Here is a 20211-nt window from a genome sequence, read left to right as displayed (position 1 = left end):
GAAATATTTGTTGCATACAGAGAGAGGCATATGCATACTTTTTGTTCGAGCCATGATTGATACCAATGCCAAGTGAGGAAGATTGAGACCGTAGACTGATTGAGAGCATAGAAAAAGTTTTGAAGTGAGTGAGATGGTTTTTTGGCTTCATTCATGAGGGTCCCTAATACACCTCAGAGGGTTGAGCTCGAGGTTAAAGCTACATCAGCTCATTATTGGAGACAGGTACGGTCCAAGGTGCTGTTCAGTGTGGATATTATTATACTCCTTCAGCTGCTTCCAGGCTCTGTCCTTTGATAGAATGTGAAATTGAATAAAAAACTTTTCAATTACGTATTAAACAGTTCTGGTCTTGAACCTGTCAGTGAGAATACTTTAATCTTTATGTAATTATTTCTGTTCCCTGCTCAACCCGAGACAGCCACAGCTTTTAACAGGAAACCTACAACCAAGTTATCTCCTTCTGATCCATTAAACATTTTATACACCTCCACCACTTCCTATTACATTACCTCTTTCTGACCTATGACCTATGAACCTCTGCACGTGACAGTCTGTTCCACCCACACTGCCTTGCTCAGCCCCCCCCACTGCACCTCTGTGTTCCCTCCCTTCCCCGCAGGTCGGTGACCAGATCCTGGAGGTGAACGGCCGCAGCTTCCTGAGCATCCCCCATGATGAAGCCGTCAGAGTCCTGAAGTCGTCACGGCACCTCATGATGACAGTGAAAGACGTGGGTCGCTTGCCACACGCCAGGACTGTGGTGGGTGAGACCAAGTGGATCGCCAGCTCGCAGATTGCAGAGAGCTCTGCCAACAGCAGCATGGCAAGGTGAGCTTGGATCAGGCAAAAGACATTCTAGTGCAAGCCCACCTAGAAAAACTGACATGAAGTTAGTTATTGAATAACAACTCTCTGTTATTCTCTATATTTTTTATACATCTTCCTTCATTCAATAATGAATTCCTATCAAAACACAAACGAGATACGAAATGAAGGTAAAACATAGACTATTAAAACACAAATGTAGCCTAAAAACACACAGCTCACAAAACAGGAAAAGAAGAGGAGTTAATTAGTAACATCACATCAAACCTAATTCAAACCAGAGGAAATTAAAACAATATTTTGCTATTTTAGGAAAGATTGCTGTTTCTGGTTCTTGCCAAAGAACTAGATGAGTAAATTGATACAAGTCTTTTTTCTGTACACATGGGTAAGAAGCTGGAGCCAGGAGATGATTATCTTAGCTCATCATAAAGACTGAAGGCAGTGGAAACAGCCAGTCTGGTTCTTTCTAACTCTAACAGTCCATTCACCAACACTTCAGTCATAATTCTTTTCTCAGCCCTGTTTATTTTAGTTTTTGTCCCTGTCAACTTCTTCCTAGCTGCTCCCCCTCGTCTCTGTTGCCTGACTCCCTACACTTAACTGCTCACCTGTTTCTCATTCCCTATTCTTGCTGTATATAAACCAGCGCTATTTCCGTAGTCATTTGCCAGATCTTTGTGTGAGTGCTTCATGTTTTGTGGAGCTGTAATTCATTATGAACACTCCTTTTCTTGCCAGACTTCCTGTTCCTGCACCTGTTTGCCTGTGTATTTTTTTTAATAAAGCCACTTCACCCTCTCCGCCTGCCTACATGTGTTTTAGTCCTCCCTCCCTGTGCTTCAATCACAAACTGAGACAGCTTTGTAAACTCAGTCACAGGCACATGATATCTCAGGTAAAAACAACATGTAGTGGATTTACAGTGCGATATGTACTGGACTATTTTTTCAGACCTCCTGGAATCATCCCTGCCCTTCTGTCAGCTTAGCAGTGACTTCATGGATATAGCTTATATTAAGGAAACAGTCATGATATTGGTATCAGTCGTATCATCTAATGCTTAACGAGAAGTAGCCAAATTAAGGACGCGTGCTTTATGATTAAAATGATTTTGTAAAGGTTCCTGATTGAGTTAGATAATGCTCATCACGAATTATTAATACTGATTTTGGATAAACATGCAACCTCAGGTAAATGTTTAAAATGAGTTTTGTCTATAATCGAATTTCATCTGAAAATAATCTGCTAAAATATTTACAATATCAAAATCAAAGGCCTCAGAGTTTCATCTGCTCAAGCCTTGAGAGAAAGCCATAGTCTGTACAAATGTTTGTAACAGAAAATATTAAAGATGAATATCAACAATATTGTAACTGTCATATGTTGATCAGTAACACTGTAAAACAAAAAAAGTCATCGAGCTTCAGCAACATTTAGAACTAGGTGATTTCAATCAATTGTAGTCACTTTTTGGAGTATTTTTTAAAAGAGCTATGCTCTATAACTTAAGCTCAGTGTGGAGATGTGCTGTCAAAGTCTCATCATGACAGTGTAAAGATTTTAGACGTTTCTCTTCTAAAGGTTTTTGTGGAGGCTTGCCTTTCTGAGCAGTCAGAAAATTTTGTAGCATTTGCTCATTTATTGTAATTTCATAACAACAATGATGAAGGAGTAAAAAGAGAGAGGCAGATGTCTATATAATGATAGTGATTCTGAGTCCATGTTTTTGATGCATGTTCATGTGAGGATCGCAGTGCTTTTCTGGTGGTGAAGGTCAATATTCAAAAATAGTCAGGTGTATGAAAGTTTAGTATTTTGATTTATTTAGTGCATCATTACCATGCAGTTTGCCAACTTGTGAATTAGCAGATCTTGCACACAACCACGGGAAGACTGTTGGAAAGAAACTTCTGTGGACTCATGTAAAGTGTATGCACTGAGTCCAAAAAACTGAATGATTTACTAAAAGAGATGTGGAGTAGTGGAAGTAGTGCGTAGGGCTTCCAAGTTATATGGATGTATGTTATTTATTGTTTTTTATGACTGTGTCTGAAATCACTACCTATTCACTCATTCACTGCTCCCGATGTAAGATAGTATCTATCTTCACTATTGAGTAGTTCACTCAATAGTGAGCAGTGAATTGAGATTTCTGACACTTTCGTCATACTGCATCATTACTAATAATTGTTTCAGTTACGCAATGGTTATTTTCCAATAACTTAAACAAGGAGCAATGCATTGTACCATGGTTAGAAACCCCACGACACTACTTTTAATGTTGCATTGTGGGCACTTTCGGTGAACTAGGATATGAAAATTCTTACTCAACACCTACATAGTGCACTATATAGTTAATTAGACTAGATTATATTAAATTAGATAAAACTTTACATTTCTAGTAAAGTAAGTCTATGGTTTCTATACTGTTGCAATGAGCCAGTGCTCTTTGTTTACTAATCATTGTATTTTGAAGCAGTGAGTTCACTGTTCAGATGGAATAGGTCGTCAGCTAAGACTTCTGGGACATCAGCAGGTCTGTTTACCTTTGCAGCAGCCCTTCGAATGCTCCTCCATTTCTCTTTGATTTGCTTTACAGAGAAGCAAAGTAGCAACGTTGCTGCCATCTTGTACAAATCTTCAGAGACTTCTCTCTCGTCCACCGATTGCCAGAGGCATTGGACCTCATCTGTTTGCCACCTAAAGGCCCTTCTTGCCTCTAGGTAGGACTTAGCCAAACTGACCCTCTGTTGTTACTGTTGAGTGTGCAGCCAGCCCAAGACAAACCACATTTGGGTACATGACAGATGGACTTGGGCAAGGAGTTGTAAGCGTCTGTTCACTTACTACAAAAGAGGAAAAGTTATGGACCTTTCTTGGTTTGTGAAACTTCCTTGTGTGACAAGTTTAGCAGTAGATAGCGTCTCATTACAAAGCCTACACCTCAGGACCCTTATACCAACCATAATCTCCTGTGGTAACTGCTTGGAGCAATCGCCCCTGCATTTTCAGTTCTAATCATATGAAAGGAAGAGCAAGTCACTGGGACTCCTTTCCTCCTTTGGGAATCTGCCATGGAGGTGTTGCCCATTGGTGAAGAGAGCCATTTTCTTCAATGGTGCATCGATCGCCCCAGATCATACCAAATCCTGGAGGGAGACAATCTTGACCCAGAGCAGAGGAGCACTGTATTCGAAGATATATTGACATATTATGCAATAATGGGCAGTCCTATCTCACAGTCCCTGAGATCGTATGTAGTTATTGAGCACTCGACAAGTCACTCCCACTTTGTCAGATCAGGCAGTCCTAAATCACATTCCCGATCATCCATTCATTGAAATCTTTGCAAACGTATTTAAAATAAAAAACTAACAAAAACAAAATCACAGGTACATAAGTATTCACAGTCTTTGCTCAGTACATTGTTGAAGCGCCTTTATCACCAATTACAGCATCAAATCTTGTTGAGTATGATGCTACAAGCTTGACACACCTACTTTTTGGCAGTTTCTCTCATTCTTCTGTGCAGTACTTCTCAAGCTCCGTCAGGTTGTATGGGGAACTTCGGTGCACAGACATTTTCAGATCTCTACAGAGATGTTCAATCAGGTTCAAGTCTGGGCTCTGGCTGAATCATTTAAGGACAGTCTGAGGTCCAGACCACTCTGGAACATGTTTTCATCAAGGATGTCTCTGTACAATGCTGCATTGATCTGTGCCTCAATCCTGACTAGTCTCCCAGTTCCTGCCCCTGAAAAATATCCCCACAGCATGATGCTGCCACCATCCTTCTTCACTGTATGAATGGTATTGGCCAGGTGCTGAGTGGTGCCTGGTTATATCCACACATGACACTTGGCATTCACAGGAGTTCAACCTTTATTTCATCAGACCAGAGAATTAACTTAATTTAAACTAAACAGTCTATTCTGTTCTGAGTGTGAGTTGATTGAAATGAACAGAACTTTGTAAGTTTGTAAAGAATTACAGGTTAAGATTTAAAGGCAGCTGCATTTACTAACCTTTGCTAAATTTGATTAGTTTGTAACATTTCTGAACAGTTTGATGAAACTGTTGGACATTTGTTCGATTTACCCTGTTGCAGATATCACAAATGTTCAAATGTCAAGTGAAGAACTCACATTATTCCACTTATTAACACAGCAGAGAGAATTCGCCAGTTTGTTTTTCCTGACCGTGTTTTAAAATAATTGTCTTTAACCACTAAAATTGCAGATCCCTTTGAAGAGATCATCTAAGATTTATTTTTCTGTAATCATTTTAACAAAATCAGGCTATGAATGTTCCAGTGCCTAAAACTGGCACAAGAAAGAAGATTGAGATTTCACAGAGATAATGAAGAGAACGCAGAGAAAAACATCCCGTCTTTCTCAGAGTGATGCCACACGCCGCACTATTTAACCGTCTAATGTGATCAGACACCCGTCTTTCACATAGCAGGACATTTGCTATGTCTTATTTTGCAGAAAAACAGTGTAAAAAAATTGTACAGCTCTTTTGGGGAAATACTGGTTCTCCCCTTAAAATACCACACCTGAGCTACTCGTCTGCACCTCATGACCTGAAATAAACGTGCTTTCCAACCACCAAATTAGTCAAAAAGTCAGATGTAAATGCCAGACTAATTTCCTCATCAACTCAATAATACTCAAGACATTAGCCCGACAACTCAGGACTTGTAATTCTGCTCTGATTCTCCAAAACAAAGGGCACTATAAAAGGTATTTAACATTTACATCGACAATGAATTTCTTGTTGAGTCCTCCCCTGAGATGTCTTGTTCAGGGATTTTTTACACTGTTTCTTGTAATGCTGCTGTACAAGAGAGACAGATGGTTGTTCTGTGCGTATTCATTCCACTCTGGTATCTGTGTGCAAGAACATTAAGACACAACTGAAACAACGGCTCTTTTATTAGAGTGGGAGTTAAAATGCTACTCCCAATTCCAATACATTTACATATATTAACATAACATATTGTAATTTCAAATCCTCAACAATTTAACAATATGAAATTGGAATATGCACCATCAGGTATAGGTTAAAAAGTTAGGCTTACATATTTCCATGACTTCATTCAATTATATTTGATGAATAATAAGGAATATCGACCTAAAGGTGGTCAAAAAACTTGCCAGAAAGCAAAGTTTGGCTCTGTTTTTCTCTACCATGTTGCAAACAAAAACAATACATGTCTTTATTCATGAATTTATTTTGCATTGTTATATATATCATATAGAATTCAAAGTTGAAACATTAAATTTTACGTTTTATAATTTTCCCCTTCTACTGTGTTACTTAATTTAGATTACAGAAATTTTAGTGCTGCACACATTACAGCTTTTAATTTCGTTGCTTGTCCTTAGAGAAAGAGAAAGAGTACAGTCAGGTAGGTGACATTTAAAAGAGAACAAACGGCTGAGTCGGTCTCTGAAGTTAACTGGGCTAATTGATTTTGACTCCCACAACAGGTCTCCACACTGAGTTTAATGGGCCATTGCAGGTGGAACCAAAGTATTTTTCAGATGCTGGTTTAATTATATATTTTTCATTATTTCTTGCCCCAAAGGTGGCACTTTGAGTGGTCGCATTTACTCATGGATTTAGAGCCTAGCACTTTGTGGGCACTTGAGGATGTAAAGACATCTACTCGTGTCATTTCACTTGGGCAGAAATGAGACTGAAAAAGTGTCACACCTTTTAAAATACTTCCTTTTATGTATTTAAAGAGAGAGAGTGAGTTTGTGTGTGTGTGTGTGTGTGTGTGTGTGTGTGTGTGTGTGTGTGTGTGTGTGTGTGTGTGTGTGTGTGTGTGTGTGTGTGTGTGTGTGTGTGTGTGATTTTGATGTCTGTGCTGAAAAGCCTGACTGGAAGATGTGCACACTTTACGTTTCCCATAAAAATGCCTTCCTGCGCAGCAGTTTCTTTTAAGAATGTGAAAGCCATGACAAAGATTTACAAACCAGTAGTACTGTGCATTTTCCACCCAGTGATGAATGAAAAATATATTCAAAAAGTTGAAAAGCCGTCAGTCAAGATATTTCAAATCCCATTTCCCATTCCCAGCTCTGAAATGTGTGTGTTTGAGAGGACAGTATTTCAGTGAGAGATACTGGTGACATAAGCAGTTTGCTATTAGTTTCACTGTAATTCTTTTTCTGGAATACATTCAAATCACCTGTATGTGTATACTGTGTTTGACCAAAATTACCCCTGAGAACATGAGGATGTACAGGTCAGATGTTTTATAAAGAAAAGAATAGTGTTCATGAACTAGAAGCAGTCTTGTGCCAGCAGGCAAGGTAATACCAGTCGAGGTGATGGCACAGTGCTGATGTGGGCTAATTACTCCTCTGTTCTAATTATTTACACTGACCATTCTTTATCATCTATGCTAATCACTACAAGCAACACCTGGTGCTTTTTGAATCAAAGATTTTCCAGACATGTCAGGATGAGACGTACACAAATGTAATGCATCTCAATGCACAAAAATTGTATAGCATACAAGCATGAACAAATAAGGAATTTGTGTGTGTGCAGGACTTACTTATTTGTCCACTATCTGTGTTTCCCTGCAGCTTCTCTGTGGACCAAGGAGCCTCTGCAGCAGGAAAGGTGAGACTTATTTGAAATGACTGCTTCTCTGATACGGAATCGTCTGTGTTATCATCCGAATCGTCTGTTGTGTTTTGTGTTTTCTCTCTAAACTTGATTACCTGTCTGTGTGACTGTCCGTTAACTCCATCACTGGCCTGGAAAAGTGTTGCTGAAGAGTGACAATGGGCCAGTGGTGTCACTAATTGCTTTTCAAGTGTGATGTGACAGAGCTTTGAGGTCTCAGCTTATTTGTTGGCCTCAAATTTTAAAATGGTTTGGCTAAGAAATCTCATGGACGGGTACGGCATCATATAATGTGTCCTTGTCCCGTGTTTTTATTATGTAATCCCAAAATCCAGTCAGTCATTAAAAAATGGTGACACTGTCCAGATAAACATTAACAAAAACAACAAATTGAGCCCAAATTGAACTGCCATTATCTAAAATTATATTTGTTTTTCATATGTTACAGCAAAAAGTGATTAAAACATGATCAGATTTTTATGCCAAAAATAGATTAAAGGTGAATAAAGAGAACCTAACTTGTTGATTAATTTCCTTATTTTAAGAACAACTTTCCAATCCTAAATATATTTGTGTACCAATATGTATCTGAGCCTTTAGCACTTTCACTTTCTTGGTTCATTTGAAGGGGAAATTAGGTGCTTTGTAAGCAGAGGAGAAATCTTGGACTTCTCTATCAGTGTCTGATCTCAACAATACACTGTTCTGTAGAACTGTGTCACAGCTTGAAGAACAGACACCACAGAAGAAGAGCAGTTGATGCTCAACAGGATGGAAAGTGTGACAAAAGACACCACCAGTCAGCAGACTATGTACAGATAGAGAACAATCAACACTATTGTCACACAGAGAGCAAGATGTGTGACAAAGAAGCCAAGGTAACATCTAGGAAACTAAAGGCGATATCTGTGTTGCTGAGTTCACCATCAGGAGAACATTGTACAGTAATAGAGATCATGGCAGGGAGGAAGCTGCTTCTCTCCGAAACCACTGCCTGTCCAAAGCTTGTGGATAAGCCAGGAGGCTGCTGGAACAATCTTCTGGAAACAGATGAGGCTATGGTGGTGGGAGGTGTCAGTATCACAATTTGGGTCTGCTTTGCTGCCTCTGCATTAGGATGAATTGTCATCATTGATGGAGCTGTGTATTCTCAGTTGTGTACAAGCAAATATTCACAGAAAAATATTAAGGTGTTCATCTGTGAACAGAAAGCAGCAAGACAACAATCCTAAACACAAAAGAAGAAGAAATGTAATGCTTTGAACATACTTTCAATTCAATTTTCAATTCAATTTATTTGTATAGCGCCAATTTACAACAGAAGTTATCTCAAGGCACTTTACAGTGTAAGGTTTAAGACCTTACAGAAAATATTTATACAAAAAATTATAGAGAAAACCCAACAATCCCATTTGAGCAAGCTTTAGGCAACAGTGGAGAGGAAAAACTCCCTTTAGAGGAAGAAACCTCCAGCAGAACCAGGCTCATAGTGGGCGGCCATCTGCCTCGAACCGGTTGGGGTGAGTGGAAAGAGAAGAGAGAAAAGAACAGCAGGCAATAAAGACAACAACAAGCAATAAAGACAACAACAAGCATCAAGAAACATTGGGCAGATGAACTGGATTCTGGAGATGTACAGCTCCAGGCTGAGGATACCTGCAGAAAAGTACAGAGAGAGGGAGACAGAGAGGAAGAAACACAACTAAAAGAGAGAGAAGACACAAAGTTAATGACATGCAATGGTGGCATTTGCATTGATACAGGAGAAAGGAGAGAGGAGAGGAGCTCAGTTTATCAGTAGAGGTCCCCCAGCAGATTAAGCTATATCAGCATAACTAAGAGATGGTTCAGAGTCACCTGATCCATCTCTAACTATAAGCTTTATAAAAAAGGAAAGTTTTAAGTCTAGTCTTAAATGTAGAGAGGGTGTCTGCCTCCCGAACCTGAACTGGGAGCTGGTTCCACAGGAGAGGGGCTTGGTAGCTAAAGGCTCTGGCTCCCAGTGTTTGTCCAAGTGTTAATCCTAAATCCTATAGAAATGATGTGGAAGAACATTCATGCAAGGAAACCAACCAACCCCCCTGAGTTGAACCTTTTATATAGCAAAGAATGGACTGAAGTCCCTCAAAGCAAATGTGCAGAGCTGATAAATGTTTAAACCTTGTTATTGCTGCAAAAAACAGGATATCAGTGACTTCACCAGTTAGTGAAGGCACGCCTTCAAATTTGCCACAAACAAACATAAAGGTCGGAAAACAAATAAATGACTATGTTTTTTTCTCTTTATCTAATTTTAGGACTGCAATAACATTGGTTAACATTTTAGATCATTATACGTATCTACCTATTTAAGAAGAAATCAAATTTTCTAAATAATACACATGCTTTCACCACTGTAGCTTACATCTATAGGAACTGTTTGCTAAAATCTTAGATTTAAACCAGACATTTTTGCCTTACCAACCCTGCATACTATATTGATTCCCAGACTTTTAAACACACTATCAGCAAGAACAGTCCTTTGAGTTATTACCCTATACCATAAAGCTGTCCTGAACTACTCATCACGCTGTGCTCTCCTGCCCTTACTCGTGACTTTGACTCTAACTTTAAAAGCATGGTAGAGTGTGTTGGAAAAGGGAAATAAGAGGAGGATAGTTGTAAGAGACAGCAGCAGAAAGTAGAGAAAGGAAGGAGGTGAGAGTGAGGGAAGGAACCTGAGTGTGAGAGCTCACGGTTCATTATTGATGCTCTGATGAGCAGACTTCCCATGACAGAGGTAGCAGGACATGTAGAAACACTGGGGGGGGGGGGGGGGGGGGAATTGTGACAATAAGAGGAACAAGTTTCCTCTGCACCAAGGTCTAAAGAGAGCTTAAAAGTACCAGACTGTATTTTAACCTTGCGCTCACCACTGGTGTACAACACAGTTGCTGTGATTACCTGCCCATTTTGTTAAAGGTGCCCTTTTCAGACAGAAAAGCTATGAGTGTACTGGGAGCCCTGATCGCAAGAGGTAAAAGGCTAATTCTGCAGGAATGTTTATACCCAACATTAACTAATGTTGCAGCACTTACCACTAAGGAAAATTAGCACATTAGCACAAGTCACTTAAAAGAATTTAAAACCTGCTACAGTATTTTACCTGACAATGTTCAATTAACACTTATAAAATGAAACTAGATTTGTGTTGTCAGTTCAAGCAATGCAGCTACATCAGAATATGCCCCAATGCCATGTCTGCAATACGGTACGTGCAGCTTTACTTTTTCTCTCATGTGTGAAAACGCATTTCTGTTCTCTTGTGAGCCTTGAGGATTTATGACTGCTTGGTTCCCTTCATCCTCAGGACACTTGCCTCTCCATCCAGCCTTTTACCCAGTGTGTGTAGAGAAAAGGTGCTGCTCTGCACAGTCAGTTGTATTTGATTCTGTGAAAATAGTATTGCTAAGCAGCATCAGCAGTATTGGTTTTCTATATGTTCTATAATGAAACGTTGTCCTTCTACTGTAGGAAATGATGCTGCTTTTTTTTTTTGTGCTAATAATTTGCTTTCCTTCTGGAGAACATCATGTGTGGGACCTGTGTCATTTTAGTGGAAATAGTTTTCAGTGTTTGGCGTCCTGCTTTATTTGCTGTGAAATCGAGGAGATGTGACAAAGGGCCACAGTTCATTTGGAACTTTAATGTTGCAGATATATGACTGATATTTTTGTAACCTGGCAGAACTCTTCAAAGTTGTGTTTTTCCAATCTTTGCAGGAATCTGTGTCACTGTCAATCATACATAAAATCAGAGCCAGGAAGAAGATACAAAAATATATTATAAGAGATACTTGCAAACATATCGTGATATGTCTGATTTGTGGTCATTTACAATTTACAAATAAATCCCTGCATTAGTCCAATGTAAAAGCAGTTTGAGTTGTGCTGACTTCCTACTGAGGTTCTGTAGAGGATCAATAACCTTGATAAGACACAGGTTAGAAAAATCAAAAAGTTAGAAATTTCTCCGAGTGAAAAGAGAGCAGGGAACAAGCTAATTCTGAGTCTGAAAGAACAAAAAAACCCAAAACATTATCATGAAACATTATGACAATACAAACAGTATCCAATTAATTTCACTCCAGTATCAAGTCCTATTTATCTTATTCACAGCCGAGCTCAGCATTAGGTGCAGATAATATAACAGAGGCAGCCTGTTATACCAAGACAATACTGCACATGTTGGATTTTAACTGACAAAAATGCCATCAATTCAGTTTTAGTGCCTCACTTAGAGGCGACTCAGTATTGGTTTATGGCTTCTTCTTTTTTCTTGCCTCTGATGATTGAAAGCCGTTGGGCCTTAAGCATTTCTATTTTTTATACATTAACAAGCCGAAAAGCTACACACGCTACACAAGGCTGTATTTGGCAGATATTTGGTCAACTTATGTTTTGATCTGTTAGTTGTTTCAAGAGGAGGACATGAATCTATATATTAGATTTAAATGAGATTCATCCAGTAGTTGTTGAGACACACACAAACCTCCAGTGGGACCCCCTGCTAAGGTCACTAGACTAAAAGTGCACAGGGTGACCACCTCCAGAACTCTATCAGATCCCTTGTAGAAGTTAGATCATAACATAAACTTAAAAGCACAATGAAGCACAATTTAATGAACATTTTAATATGAACAGTGATTCAAATGTGTAATGTGTCAATCTCTGTGATGGTCCCCACAGAGACTTATCTCTCATCTGCACAACATTTCTCAGCTCATTGTTTTGGTTTTCCAGCCCACACTGCACCATGTCTCATCAGCATTGTTTTTAGACACAGCAAAATGTTGTTTTCAGGACAAAAAAAACACTGTATGCTACTTGCCCATCATCAGCAAGACAAAGGTTCAAAGCCTTTTTTTTTTTTTTAGAATTTGAAAAGTCCTAATTTTGGGCACTTGTTGCCATAGCATTGAAAAGTATTTACCAAGTTGTATCATGCATAAGGAAATTGTCAGTTGTGAACCTTTCCGATTTGTCACAATAGATTTAACAGAGACCTTTATTTAAAGAAAGTATCAGGGCAGCTGAGAACATCCTGTCTTGTCCAATGGATGGTTTGTCAATAGTGGTCAACACAGTCAGCATAGTGGCGTCCTCCTCTCTCTATGTGGTATAGTCTCAAAATCTCTAAACCAGCAATTTTCTTTACATTGACTCTTCATGGTCACTGTAACATTTTGAAGCTGGTTGTTATGATGGTAAAATAGTATATTATTATTTGAACCATGCTGTGTGTAATAATCCTATAGAATGACCTTGATGAAATATATGTTGTTAGATGAAAATGGCGCCTTTTGATCTTCCAGTTTAAGTCACTGTGTGTGTCCGTCTGTGTGAGCATATACATTACAATGTGTATGTGTTTGCTGGATATTTGCATGCATTTCCACGTGTTTGAATTTAAGAGGGTGGGGATTAAGAGAAAAAGATATGTAGCAGCGGGGCTTTGGGGCGCAGCAGCAGTAAGGTAACTTGTGATAATTCACAGCTCTGCAGCTCCTCTACGTGAGCCAGAAAGAGAGTCCTCACTGATAGGTTAGCAATGTGTCAACACATCCTCAGCATAAATATTAATTTAGTTTCGAATGATCTACTGTTGATTATGCTGCTTAAACAAGCAAAGAGGTTTGTGTACATCTTATAATCTTCTCCATCCTCCTGTCAGTCCTCCCACGACTGTTGCCTGTTAAGTCAGTGTTTCCCAGAGGTCACATTGTCTTTCATTTCACACACAGGCCTCCCCTCTCCCTCCATCCTGTAATTGCAGCCCAAAGGCCAAAGCAGAGGGATAAGCTAATTAATTAAGGAGAGGTCACACAGCTATTCTCAATCATTATTTCTGCTCTGACCCCATTTGGGCCTTTATCTACAGCAAATTAATGTTGTTTAAGAGACAACAAAATATACAACAGATAATGAGGTCAAATGTAATTTACGTAGTGAAGGGTGCGATCACGTAAATTTAGAGGTCTACTAAGGCTCTAATAGGTCCAATATCAATGGAAGCGGTTCTACAAAACAGATGCTATCAGCAGAGGATACAGTAATTATACACAGCCAATACTTAAACTTCTGAAATAAATCATTCGAAGACATTCGAAGATAGACTTCATAAATTCAAAAACTGCTGGTACTGAAAACTGAAAGCTACTTTTATCATACTATCAAACCTGATACAAATAACAAAACACTGACCACTAAAATCCTCCTGCCTGCTTTAAACTGGATTCATTATGTTTTCCAGTGAGGTCTTAATAGTTTTAACAGCATGGGCAATAAACAATAAAAAGAAATACAATTAAGTTGCATTCCCACTGCTTGAAAAGGAAAGGAAAGGGACAGCATGTTATTAATAATAATAGTTCAATCAAATCTGCTGGCTTCAATATAATGGTACTGTAAATACACTCAGATGGGTGTGCATTGTGCTACACAATTTTAAGTCCAGCCTCACAATTTACAATTTATTTCTGTACCACAAGGCTTCAAAGAAATTTCTTTTAGGTTTTAAAAGAAGTACAGAACATACTGTGTCAGACTAGTGACAGGTATAACAAATATGTGAGTCGACATACAGCAAATGTATCACGGGCATTGTTAGGGTGCACTTGTAAATGATTATTCTTGACACTAACATATACATTATAATATCTACAAGAAACTGTGTTCCCTTTACACAGAAAGAACATTTTCATCCAATGGTTACTTGCTTTCTGGGAAGCTCTTGTCTACCTGACATGGCTGTGGTTTTGTTGTTGTGACATCCTATCATTCAGCTTATTTTTTTTTTGTTGTTGTTCACATGCAAATTATGATCATCAGGGGTGGCTGTAGGAAGTAGAGCGTGTCATCTACTAATCAGAGCAATGTCTTCCTGTTCAAGAGGAAGTGTTCTTGGGCAACATCCCCACAGGGATCAATAAAGTAGCTTAAAAATCTTCAAACAGAGCAATAGGCCTCAATCTCTATTAAGAACCTGAGACTGTAAATTAGATTTAATTTAACATTCATGGATAGTTTTAGGAATGAATAGGTCAGATCAAGACTTGTGCTGAATATATATATATATATTTTTAGATTTGGTGAAGTTGGACAATATGCAATTGCCCATCCATCCTTTTCCACTTAGCACTGGCAGCAGTTCAGCAAGGTAGACCAACATGTCCACAGCATGTTTTCAGCTCGCCTGGTGGAATTCTGAGGCCAGATACCTACGAGATAAGATACCTAAAACCACCTCTACTGGCTCCTTTTAATATGGAGAAGCAACAGCTCTACTACTCTGTTGACATAATATGGTGCAATGAAGTCTCCAAAATGTGATGGAGCTTGATCATTAAGAGAAGAAAAACTGAATATTCAGTTAAAATCCCTAGGTAAGGAACAGGAAGACAGGATACAGTAATAGACCTTATTTTTGAGTTATCCAGTTTGGATGTGGGAGGCTAAGATTGAGGCTCTTGAATTACTTGTAACTATGTTTAAGTCGAGGGTCGATTAATAAGCTGGAGTGATAGATCACTGCCACTCCTCCACCTCTCCCTGTACTTCGAGGAATGTAATAATTTATATGAATGTGGGGTGGGTTGGGGGGGGGACTCATTTAGACTGACATTTTTCCTACTGCAGCCAGGTTTCAGTAAGACAGAATAAATCAACTTGGTGATGTAAAATGAGCAGTCTTAATTTTTATTAGGTTCTTATGAAACCCTCCTCTTGTTGTTTCTTGATTTCTATCTGTCTCTCTGTCAGAGTGACTAAGTTCAACTCATATTTGAGATTGTCTAATAAATCCAGTTATATTTTTAGATAAAATCATCCCAGGTCCAATTGCTGGACAAATCTAGACAGGCAGCAATTAAATGATGCTATGTGGCTATTCATATCATTGCTGGTTATATTGGTCATAATTATGTATATTTCATAGGCTATATACAGTTCTATAGAGGTCTATAGCTAGTTGTCATGGTGCTCATCACACTATATTCAAAGATAGTTTATTTTGATGAAACAGTGGGGGCCTCAGGGTGTGGGAAGGGAGCTTGTGAGCAGAATGTTGTTATTTTAGTCGCCAGACTGTGAGGATAAAATCTGCGTGGGACAAGTGTTGCACTATAAACAATACTGTGGTGCTCTTGAGCGAGGCCCATATCGCCAACTTCTCCAGTGAGGCCGCCATACTCAGTGGTCAAACAGTAGGTGAGAGTGTGGTTGTACTGAGCAGCTTGAAGGTGTAAATGTGATCAGGGCAATCCTGAAACAGAGAGGTAGCCTCTCATTGATATTGTTTGGCAACTTATTAACCATAGCGTGCTACATTTAGGCAGATTCTCTGCTTCATATATCTGCATTTGCCAACCTGTATTAATACAAATAATAGTGATACACACAGTGCTCTGCCAGCCAAAAGCTGGTACTGTTGAAGAGAGGCTTGTATAAGATCTGATTCTACCTGTCATCCAGTTGCACTTCTGTTGATATGTCCAAGATGACAGCATTTCAAAGCCTGAAGCTGAAATATGTCTGCGTACAGCTTAACTCACATCAACTGTTACAAAGAACTCAGGAGCAATATAAATATTTAAAAAAAAAATGACAGTGAGGCTGATGAGGATTTATAGAGCCTGTAAAAGTAAAATCTCTCTTTGCAGATGTTGGTTCACCCGGGTCCCTTCTTGATACCATCCCTCGTAAAACAAGGGAAAAACAGTAAACTGTAAAAAAAAAACAATTCCATTTAGTGCTGAAACACATCAGTGTGAGTATGACATTAATTACAAGTTTATTGCAGTCCCTTAAATGTCCTTGACTTATATATTAACATTTGATAAGCAATATCATGCATGCAGTCCATGGATTTTAATGAAATGCTGGATAGAGATTCATCGTTGACGACTGCTATTGACTTTGGTGATGCTCTGACTTCTGGTATAAACTGTACTTCCAACTGAATTCCCCATTGGATTTTGTACAGACATTTGAGCCTCTCTCGTGATGAATTGTAATCATTTTGATGATCTGGTCTAAACTTGAAATCCTTTACTAATTTGGTTTATGAACAATTATCTACAAAATTAGTGATTGTAATTTGTGTTTATATATGTGATAATTATGTTAGCAGAATAACGTTCTAAACTAAGATAGTGAAACTGAGAAACATTAATGCGCAAAACTCTGCTATATGCTAAAGCTATATTTGATTCTGTTGGGAATGTTGGTTGCAGGAGCAAGGTGTATTTAAGTTAATAAGTGTTACATTTGTGAAACTATCAACTGCCATACAGGTATCAGAAACGCTACATTGTTCTCTAAAAAACAATATCAAAAAGGATGGCTAATGTACCTGAATTTGTTGATCTATGTGTTACTGTTTTGTATGTAACCAAATACAGTAGGTCAGCATTTCTGTATGTGTAATATCTGTTTACTGAACTAGTTGCTGTATTCATAAATGAACTGTTGTATCAAGGGAAAGATTTAATATAGGTTATTCTGTTAGTAAATACAGATTATCATACACATCTTACTGAAATTGGTATGCTGTGCGGTACCTGACACATGCTGTAAATAAGCCAGTCTCCTAAGAACATCAGATAATGACCTGAAACACTGCGTTCTGATCCAGTCACAGATATTGATTCAGTTGCTAATAAATAATTTTCTGATATACTGTAGGAAAAAAATGTAGCACACAGAGATTTAAAGCACTGATAGTGAGAGACTGTCACAGCAAAAAGCGCCCACTGACTGTCGTCATGATGAAGCTGATTACAGTAGCAAGCCTAAACTGCAGCAAGAGCAGAGATTGAGTCTGGTTTGAGTCTCAATGTTGAGCAGAACACAAGATCTACCTCCATGGTATGAGCATACTGTCATAGTTGTGTTTATCGGAGATGGATTCTTATGAGTCATCTGGTGGAGGAGCATTAAAGCTCATGATGTGATTAAATGAGAACGCTGTGACCCTGGAAATATATTGTAGGTACCTGTCAGCTTCATTGTGCACAGTGCCAGTAATGTAGTAAATATAACTGTCAGTATAACTTTCTGGCTTTTACGGAGACCCTCATAAAGTTTACATATAGACCTTAAAGTTCTGTCAGCTTGGAACCAGTAATGAAACTGAGAAGCTAATTTAGTCTGTGTTTCTAAGACTTTGATATTACAGCATGGCAGAGGTACACGTGTTCTCTCTGTAGGCTGCAACCTTTATTGCAAATATCTGCTCTGCGAGGTCAGACCCAATCTGTGCCACCATCTTGTGCAGTGGATTTTTTATAGAATTGGCATGGTCAGCTTTCCTTTCTTTCCAGTAGTTTTTCTCATTCTATTTTCATTTTCAGACAAAGAGCAAAAAGCAATATCTAGCGAGAAAAATTATGTCAGAATTTTGTTTACAGGGCAAAGGGATACAAGAAACCAGTGAAAATTACACTTAAGCAAGGATATACTTTCACGACTGTAGATACTGTACGGCAACAGTGCTGAAAAACAATCTCTAAGCTGCCGGCACACTGTGCTGGTTGTCCTTTGTCTTTCTTTACATTGACTCACTGTAACATTCTGAAGCTGGTTTTTATTATGGTAAAATAGTATATTATTATTTGAACCATGCTGTGTGGAATAATCCCATAAAATGACCTTGATGAAATATATGTTGTAAATATGTTTGTATGTAACCAAATACAGTAGGTCAGCATTTCTGTATGTGTAAGATCTGTTTACTGAACAGAACAGAAAATAGAGCAATGTAATGCCGACCAGATTAATGAACATTCACATAATGAGGAAATGTTGTTAATTACCCATACCATCAAAAACTGCTTAGTAATAGATAAACATCATTTATAGTGGAGAGGGTTGGATAGGAAACAGCTTATGAATGCTTGTTCAGGCTGTTTTCAGATTTTAGCCACTAACTTTTCAACCCTAACCACATTAATATTAACGGAGGTGTGACTGGAAAAAACATATAATAGTCTCATATCTAATGGCTTTATCACTGATTACCAGATAAGCTATAGCAGAGACAAGGCTTGTGACATTTCCTGGGATTTCCAGGCCTAACTTGGCCAGTTCCTGATCCTGCTTTACCTGATTTTCTCTTTATTGATTGGATGTCAAAGTTTGTTGTTTTTTTTATTGTCGTTGGTCATAAAAGGGCCAATCAGTTTATCTGGAATTTGATGAACCCAGCCAGAGAATGACCTCAGAGATGGACCGGGTCCAGCAAAGAGACCAGCATTATAGGATGTCCATTAACTACACGTAAAAGTGCCCTCTCTCCATCCTCGAATATCGCCTTCTGAAATAGACCTCATTAGTAGGAGGCTGCAGGTGTTCCACTCCAGTTGAATGACGACCGATTTCATTAGCTCCCTCAAGTGCCAATCTGCCCTCTAAATACGACAGCAAGAGACAGACCGACGTGCCTTGTGTGCTTCCTTTGGTTCGCTACACGGCGCCCTTGAGTTAAGTAACCAAGACACAAATGCTTTGAAGAAATTTTTGAGGTAAGAATTGAGGTGATTGAGATTCAGGACAGGTAGCACCAGAGTTCACCTTGGGTATTTAACAGTTGTTGGTGCTTCTCAGACCGGGACACTGGAACTACGAGTGCTGATAATACAGATGGACGAGTCTGGGCAAGAGTTGAGGACGAGGTGAAGACAGCGAGTGGAAGAGGAGGAGGGGAAGGCGGCGTTGGGCCTGTTTCCTCCCTCTGTTTCCGTCTTACAAATGCAGGCAGACACAGACCCTGAAGCTGTGACTTTGAAGTGGTGTCTTTGATTAAGGAGTTAATTAAAGAAAAGCTGCATGCTAGTGAGCAGATAACTGAGGAAGAGAAAAGGAACAGGCAGCGAGCAAAAAAGGAGCAGATATGAAGCGGAACAGTGATATTGGCAGCTCATCAGTATCTGAAGTGTCAGAATGTCGTCCTTCTGATTGGCAGAGGAGCCAGCTGGCACGCAGGAGACAGATATGAAAGCTGCATAAGAAAGAAAAAAAAAACAAAAAAAACTGCCACCCACATGTGTGAACGGCACAGTGTCTGTCCTGCTGCAAGCTGTGGTGTTAGCACCGCAAAGCATTAATGGTTGTGGATGAAAGTAGGATGATAATTTATACATTTGGGATGGGAAGACTCATGGTGAGTTCAGTGTCTGTGGGTGTACAGCAATTTATGTTCTTGTTCTTTTTCTGTCCGCCCTGATTGGCTCCCTGCTTTTGTCTCCACTCTAACCCTCCCCTGCTCCTCTGTCACCTCAGGATCTTTGTGGTTATCTCCACCAATCAGTCACTCTTTCCATCTCCTATTTCTGTGTTCTCCACCTCTATCAACCGCTCTCCTCCTTGCAGGTGTCACGTCCTGCCATGCGAACATCGCTGTTTTGTCTTCTTCTATCTCTTCTCCTGTCTCACCCCCCCTATCTCCAGCCCCTTTCCATCTTCCCATTCCTCTTCTAGTTTCACGTCTCTGCCCTCCTGCCCTCCCAATGCCTCTTGCTTCCTCACAAGTTTCTCTTTCCTTCTCTATTCTTCCTAATTCTTACCATCACGTCTCTTTTGTTCTCACATCTATACTTTATCACTGTACAATTTAAAACTTTACTCATGTTGTTCTACTCAGTCTTGTCTATTTTCACGCCTTTGCACCCTTATCATCTTCTTTCATCAAACTTTT

General features: G+C 39.1%; 1 protein-coding gene across 1 annotated transcript in view; it reads left to right on the top strand.

Moving 5' to 3' along the window:
- The window catches only part of whrna (whirlin a), a 107010-nt gene that overhangs the window by 71152 nt on the left and 15647 nt on the right, over positions 1-20211 (top strand). Inside the window, exons 4-5 of the mRNA XM_026339096.1 lie at positions 623-831; positions 7437-7473. Coding sequence (XP_026194881.1) covers positions 623-831; positions 7437-7473 — 246 coding nt within the window. The remainder of the gene's footprint in view (positions 1-622; positions 832-7436; positions 7474-20211) is intronic.

Source organism: Anabas testudineus, chromosome 22 (genome assembly GCF_900324465.2).
Source record: "Anabas testudineus chromosome 22, fAnaTes1.2, whole genome shotgun sequence".
Classification (NCBI taxonomy): domain Eukaryota; kingdom Metazoa; phylum Chordata; class Actinopteri; order Anabantiformes; family Anabantidae; genus Anabas; species Anabas testudineus.
The sequence above is the reverse complement of the archived record's forward strand: the minus strand, read 5'-3'. Positions and strand labels throughout refer to the sequence as shown.